The sequence below is a fragment of the Aethina tumida genome, chromosome 1 (assembly GCF_024364675.1).
Source record: "Aethina tumida isolate Nest 87 chromosome 1, icAetTumi1.1, whole genome shotgun sequence".
In the NCBI taxonomy this organism is placed as follows: Eukaryota; Metazoa; Arthropoda; class Insecta; order Coleoptera; family Nitidulidae; genus Aethina; species Aethina tumida.
The window spans coordinates 40,532,997-40,540,607 of NC_065435.1; the positions used below are offsets into that span (position 1 = coordinate 40,532,997).

Consider the following 7,611-nt stretch of genomic DNA (forward strand, 5'->3'; position numbering starts at 1 on the left):
AAGTTGTGGTTTTAACTATTGATAAAAAATTATTTAAACAAATTTATATGTTACAGTTCAATTGGAATCATAAATATATTGTTAAATTATTTTAGCATATTCAAAAATTCATAATAATTTACACACCTTTAAATTTACAATTTACTTATATAAATATATTAATATTTGGAAGTTTTTCATTAAAAAATTAAGCATTTTATGTGAATAATCTTCAAAAAAATTAATTAATTTCTTAAAATTTTAACAGATTTAACATTAATTAAATATTTTCATTAATTCAATTTTTTTTTTTGTGGATTCATTGTTGTTAATTAATATATAATATAATAATAATATAAATATAAATATTTAAAATTTAATGATCATTAATAATAATTTAATTGGAACAAAAAATAAATATCGTTAGAAAATATTTAATAATAATTAAACATTTTATTTAAACTAGATTTTAACTTAAATCATAAGGAAAAATATTTAATAAATTTTTTCTAGATTTACTTTTTATTATTTATTATTAAATATGATTAAAATTAAATCTATGTTATTTATTAATTTTTTTATATATTTTAAATTTAAAAACTTGTTATTAATAATATTTATATTTCAATTTGGATATCAATAATAGTTAATTATAAAAATTTTACATTATAAAAACATTAATTGTTATATTAATTATATTTTATAAAAATTATACATAAGATTTATTTTAAATTACACTTTAATTTAAATTATAATGAAAAAAATTTTTATTAAAAGTAATTTATTGATACTTTTCTAGATTTACTTTTTATTTATTAATAAATATTTTTTAATTTGGATAATAATCATATTTAATTATAAAATGTATTAATTGCTTTAGTAATTATAATTTGAAAATATTGAATAATAATAAAGATTTATCTTAAAATATATTTTAATTTATATTACAATAAAAAATATTTTTATTGCTGAAAATTTATTTATATTTTTTATTTCATATGAATAAATATTCCTTAATTAAATCATTTATTATTTATTTATAGATTTGAGATTTCTAATATTTTAATTTTAATGTTAACGATAATTGACTATAAAAATATAAAAAATTTCATTGTTTATAAAATATATTTATTTTTTTTATATTTTGACAGATTTTTTTCATACAATATTTAGGTAAATAATTATTAAAATTTATTTTATGATTAAATATTAAAATTAAAATATACTAAAAATTATTTATTTATTAATTAAACTGGGTATGAAAAGTATTTGTGTGATTCTCCTCATTTATTACAACAGCTTAATGTTTTAGTTTTTCTTCGGAATTATAATAGAATAGACGGCATAAACAAATCGACAAGGTTAAATTACGTTAAATAAGCTACTATCTTCAATAACATGTAAAAACTTGAATAAAACCTTCTGTGATATAAATAATTGTTTTGTTGATATGTCTATTACAGCTTGACAATTTATTTGTATTACATTTATAATTTCTTTTTGTTTTCTTAACTACTAGTTTTATGTAATTTACGTCTACTTTATGTACATTTCGTACGTTCTCTTGCGCAAATAAATGGTTATTATTAGTATCAAATGAACGTTGAAACCTTTTTAATAGCCGTTGTTAAGCAGGAAACGTGACAATTATCATTCCACGCATATTTTCAGCGATTCGTCCATTGAAATATTCATAGATTCAATAAAATCCGGCCGAGAAGAAAATATCCCATTTAGCGTCGTTGAAAATGAAAAAAAAAAAAGTCGTTTGATTTGATGAACCATTTTTTTTCCTTGTTGTTGCCACCCGCGCCTGGTGTCTTATGTAAATAATGCAAGGAGCGATTGAATAGAAAAGTAATTCGCATTCGTGTTCTCCCTGCAAAATTCCAAATTGCAACAACACAAACAAAGAGCGGCGGTAATTTATTCATGTGTTTACATGCTACCTCCGATATTACACGGCTCCTGCCTTACGGGTACGGTTAAAGGTCAATTAAGCAAATGCGGTTTTTGAAACTGTGTGTCTTGAAATTATGTTAATGCGGCAAAGTGAAATCGCAAAAATTTCTGCTGAATTTACACGTTCAAATTTGTCAGGAGGCGACGTACAAAGGGAATGATTTAAATCACGGTCGTTTCATGTAAGGCTAGACCCGCACAAAAATTAATCCTAATAGATTTGATTCATCTGCATTTCGTGCCAATAAAACAATGTGCTTAACGATGATTAACGATGCCGCAGAAAATGATAAAAAATACGAACCGAACGGGCAGAACGTCTAGACTAGGTACATTTTTCTTTCGATATGATTAAGCGTAACTGTTTTAAGCTAATTAAAATCAGTCGAAGTTTCAACTTTAATTTCGTACAGGAGGACAAAAAGAAACGAGGGTTTTATGCAAATTTCGCTAATTCCCCGATAACTAAGCTGTTGAGGTTTAATTTAAAATTTTAATATAACACTTTTACAAATAAGGGAACAATAATAATTTAAAAAATTCTAATTTGCATGTTCAGTAATTTAAGCCGGAAAGTTCTAAACCGCGAATGAAAAGAAAACTTGTTTAGTTCTTTTTGTGTTCATTGGGGTTGGAATAAAATCGGCAAAAACGTGAATTTACTCCTAATAAACAACACAATTTAAATTTCTGGAATATTGAGTTCGTTATTCAAGGAATTCAGCATGAAAAAATGACAAGCATATTATGGAACAGTTATGTTCAAATGCGTAAATTTATGAGAGGGGATAAGTGGACACTTTTGGATAAAGATAAAATAACTGTAAATTGATGTAACATTTTCTAATAGCAACGAGAAATTGTCAGATTTTCAATATTAATTTACTTCCATTAATTAAATTTCTGCTTAAAAACATTAATTGAATTTCTGCTTAAAATAATTCAAATGTTCAAATGTCCAAATTCATGAGTGAATAAGTGAACACTTTTGAATATGGATAAAATAACTGTAAATTTGTGTAACATTTTCTGATAGAAACTAGAAATTCTCAAATTTTAGTAAAAAACAATTTAAATTTATTTAATTTTGAACTAAGTCTTCAAGAAATAATTAAAAGTTCGAATTTATTAGGATTAGTGGAGGGTTTTGATAAGGTAAGAGAAGAATAAAAAGAGAACTATTTCTATCTACATTCATTGAATTTCTGCTTGAAATTTTTATTACAGCATACGATATAAAATAAATATCCAAAATATTGGGCTAATTGCTCAAGGAACCCAGTAAATAATGTCAAGTATATTATGCTGAATTGTTCAAATGTCGAAGGTTCATGAGTGGATAAATGGACACATTTGAATATGGATGAAATAAATGTAAATTGGTTTAACAATTACTGATAGAAACGAGAAATTCTCAGATTTTCAACATTAATTTAGTGCCATTAAATTAAAAACATTTTAAATTTATAAAATTTTGAACTAATTCTTTAAGAAATAATCAAAAGTCCAAATATATTAATGGATTAGTGGACGCTTTTGATAAGATAAACAAAGAACAAAAAGAGAACTTGTTTAATTCTAACCACATTCATGTAATTTCTACTTGAAATAATTCATGAGAAATGTGAATCCCAACAAAGAACACAATTTAAATATCTAAAATATCGGTCTAATTGTTCAAGGAACCTAGTAAATAATACCAACTATATTATGGAATTGTTGTGTTATGTTCAAAAGCCCAAATTTATGAGTGGATTAGCGGACACTTGTGGGTAAAGGTAAAATAACTGTAAATTGGTGTCCCCTGTGAAATTTTCTGACAGAAACGAGAAACTCCCAGATTTTCAGCTTTAATTTGGAACGCAAGGACAAAAGCAAATGAGGATTTTATATAAATTTGCTAATTCACAGATAACTTGTTGACGTTTAATTTAAAATTTTAACGAAACACCTTTACAAATAAAAGAATAAGAGTAATTTAAAAAATTGTAATTTACATGTTCAGTAATTTAAACGAAAAAGTTCTAACATAAGCCACGAACAAAAGGAAAACTCGTTTATTTCTCTCTGAACTCTTTGAATTGTTGGTTAAGACAAAAAATAATAATAATTCATCACAAACATTAATTTACTGCCATCAAACAGGGAAAAACAATTTAAATTTATAAAATTTTGCACTAATTCTTCAAAGAAACAATCAAAGTTCAGTTTTTATTAATGGTTAAGTGGAGGTAAACTTATATTGCTCCAACATTTTCTAATATAAACAGGAAGTTCCCAGACCTTCAACTTTAATTTCTGACACAACAATAAATGTGAGTTCTATGTAAATTTGCTAATTCCTTGATAACCAAGTTGTTGAGGTTTAATTTAAAATTTTAATAAAACACTTACAAGTGAAAGAAGTAGAGCAATTTTAAAAATTGAAATTTGCATGTTTAGTAATTTAAACCAGAAAATTGTAAGCCAAGAACAAAAAGAGAACTTGTTTATTTCTATCTACATTCATTGAATTTCTGCTTGAAATAATTCAGCACAAACGTGGATTTACTGCCAACAAACAACACCATTTAAATTTCTAAAATATTGGGCTCATTGTTCAAGAAAGCCCACAAAAAAATGTCAAGTAACGTTATGAAAACGTTATGAATATTCAACAGTCCGAATTTATGAGTGGATAAGTGTAGGTTATTGGATAAGGACTAAATCCTCGTAAGCTGGTGTCACTCCCGTGCAAAATTTTCTAATAGAAACGGGAAGTTTTCAGTTAATATCCGAAACTTCTCCGTTCATTCTCCGCCTCCCGTTACTTTTAAAGCGAGTCAGACACGTAGTTTACAACTAGTCGAGATAAAAAATTAATTTGGGGCAAAGTATCTAGATTAGCTGTTGAAATTTACATTTTGCGTAAGTTAAGGAGACGCTTTGGAAGTTGTGCATTAAAAATATGTGCGGGGGTTAAGTAGTTGAGACTGGGTTTACGTGTCCCGGTTTTTCACCATCCACATGATTAATTGCCGAGGTCGCATTTAAATGAAGGTTGTTGCTTTGCACTAACGTTTTTATAAAACGGCTCTAATTATTTCAAAACTGCAAAGCTAGAGATGAAAGGGACTTTTCTATGTAAGTGCTTTCTGGTACACATCATTGAAAACTGTGTCAAGTTTATCAAAATACATTTTAATGGTTTAATTAAATTTTTACGTAGTTTACACAGCGTTGACTTAAATAAATGTTCTTTTCTTATAGATGTGGTCCAAAATTACACATCAAGCTGCGCAGACTAAATTTCTTTGCTTAATCTGACAGACAAAACATAATTTGATCTGTAAGATACCATCTAAAATGGCTTGTAAAACTAAAATAATTTGGTCACAAAAACCTGTTTTAAAGTAAGTGAAACAATATTTGTTCTGCAAATTACTCAATTAATACGAGATTATTAATTTTCAGATATTAATCAAAACAAACGGCGACGAACAAAAATATTCGGTACGAGAAATCGTATTTACGAACTCCAGCAAATTAATTGCGCTTCCCGAAAACACTCGGAGGGTTTATGAAGAATATCAAATCTCCCAGTCGAGAGTGTTCCCCGTTAAATAATTGTTTCGTAATTAATGTGTTTAATTTAATACTTTAAGTGTCGAAATGAACAAGTGGAATTTTGTCTTTTACACTTGGAAGTTCTGCTTGTTTATTCGCTCTGACACGCTCATATCAAAACAATGGAAGTTCCTAATTAGCGTTTATTCATTAACGAAAAAATACGCAATTAGCGGGAAATATCTAAGCACGGGCAAACTTTACAAAGCACTTTGTCTTTTGAGCATCGAGATTTCAAATGTTTGTTCTGAACTAAACAAGCCAAATGGTAATGGCATTGGTGTACAATTTACATAACAAAATTTAGCTTAATTTAGTGAAAAAAGTTCTTTATGCTAATTAAATAATTGTTCGTTATTCAATTTCTCTGGATTATTTTTAAAAATAACATCCGCCAGGCAAATGTCATTAAATTAATCAATAAACAACAAAATTCTTTGTTGCACAGTCAACTGCTTTGGTTCAATAAAAAGCTAACAACAATCGAACAGGTCCATGTCAAAATCTTAAATACGTCAGAAATCTTTAGTTCGTGTCTGGTTTCCGTCGCAAAATTTTGAAGATGAGGGTCCACAGAGGAAGGTAAAACAATAAATTCCATCGTTTGCTTGAACTTAGACGAATCCCCCACTAGATCATTAAGTCGTCGATGCACCACGAAATCCAAGTCGGGCGACGACGATCTCCAAAAATCACCGATGTCACTGGTATTTTAATTTAAATCCATCGTACAGACTGAACAAGGGTTGTTTTCATTTTAGCGTGGACGTAAACCGGACAACGAAAGAAAATCGTCTTTGCCCAAGCTTACGGTGAAGAACAACCAAACGATGCAAGCCGTAAATGATTAATTCGTAGCAAAATTAGGCGGTCGATAAACCCGTATTTTTTCAGCGTCCGAAACACGCCAGAAAACACAAAAGCACCAACCCACAGCAGCAGACCTGTTTTTCTATGTTGACCAGGAGCGAGGCTCAGTTGCTTGATCTGTTGAATTCCCAGCCCTCCACTTCTTCGACCGTAAATGTTTTGGTAAACGTAGACGATTGTCTAATTTCGTTGTTTTCAGTTAACTCCTTACGAAATGGCACTTAAGCAACTTGAAAAATTAAAGTTAGGCGGTAAGGAATCAAAGGAAACAGGTGATAAACATGAACTACCGAATATGAGTCTTGACAGATTGCCCGGGGGCAGCAGGGTATTTGCAACCCCAGTCAGAAAACGGAAATAACTCGTTCCCATCCATTTAAATCGTATCATTATATTTATAATTATCATTGTCATTTTTTGATATAGCTACATAGACATGTAGACAAATTATCTCATATTAATTTTAGTGTATATTAATGTAAATTTTTGTGTACTGGGGGATTGAATAAATTCATAAAACTTATTATTTTTAAACTTACAACAAACAATTGAAATATACAAAGGATTAATTATAAATATGAACTAGTGTATTTGTCACTCCACTTAAAAAATGTTTCATTTATTTAAGTCATATCGTTATATTTGTAATTCTCATAAAAATTATTAGACACAACAATTGGATAAATTAAAAATGAATCTTGATGGTCAGTCTAAATTTATGAAATTTAATAATGATTACTTAATACACTCAAATTATTGGACTGTTAAATAATTGTAAAAATTATAAATAAACAATATTGGTACAAAGGAAAAAGATGGTAAACTTGATATACCAAAAATTAATCTTGATAGAGAGCTTCGGATACTCCAATTAGAAAATGGAAATAAGTCAGTCCCTTCCATTTAAGCCATATAATATTTTTAATTCTTATTTAAATTGATGGACACCTAAATAATTGGATAAATTAAAAATGAATCTTAATGACCAGTCTGAAAGCAATAGAATATTTGCCATTCTAGTTAAAAAATGGAAATAAGTCGGTTTTAGCCATTTAAGCCATACCATTATATGTTTTCACATGTTAATGTAAATTTTTGAATATTGGGGGTTAAATAAATTTATAAAATTTAATAATAATTACTTCAATACATTTAAATTATTGGCCACTTAAACAATTGGAAAAATTATAGATA

The 7,611-nt window shown here is 27.6% G+C and overlaps 1 protein-coding gene across 1 annotated transcript; it reads left to right on the forward strand.

Moving 5' to 3' along the window:
• Window positions 1-6,041: 6,041 nt before the first annotated feature.
• Window positions 6,042-6,940, forward strand: LOC109609647 (uncharacterized). The gene is made up of 5 exons (XM_020026355.2): window positions 6,042-6,129; window positions 6,182-6,254; window positions 6,309-6,386; window positions 6,442-6,567; window positions 6,617-6,940. The coding sequence occupies exons 1-5, from the start codon at window positions 6,110-6,112 to the stop codon at window positions 6,776-6,778; spliced, it is 459 nt and encodes a 152-aa protein (XP_019881914.2). The 5' UTR covers window positions 6,042-6,109; the 3' UTR covers window positions 6,779-6,940.
• Window positions 6,941-7,611: the final 671 nt, after the last annotated feature.

Bases quoted from the DNA above. Each gene is read 5' to 3' on its own strand.
- LOC109609647 (XM_020026355.2), top strand. From the start codon at position 6,110: ATGAGGGTCCACAGAGGAAG. The intron at 6,255-6,308 runs GTATTTTAATTT...TTTTCATTTTAG, and splicing joins AAAAATCACCGATGTCACTG to CGTGGACGTAAACCGGACAA. The intron at 6,568-6,616 runs GTAAATGTTTTG...CGTTGTTTTCAG, and splicing joins AGCCCTCCACTTCTTCGACC to TTAACTCCTTACGAAATGGC.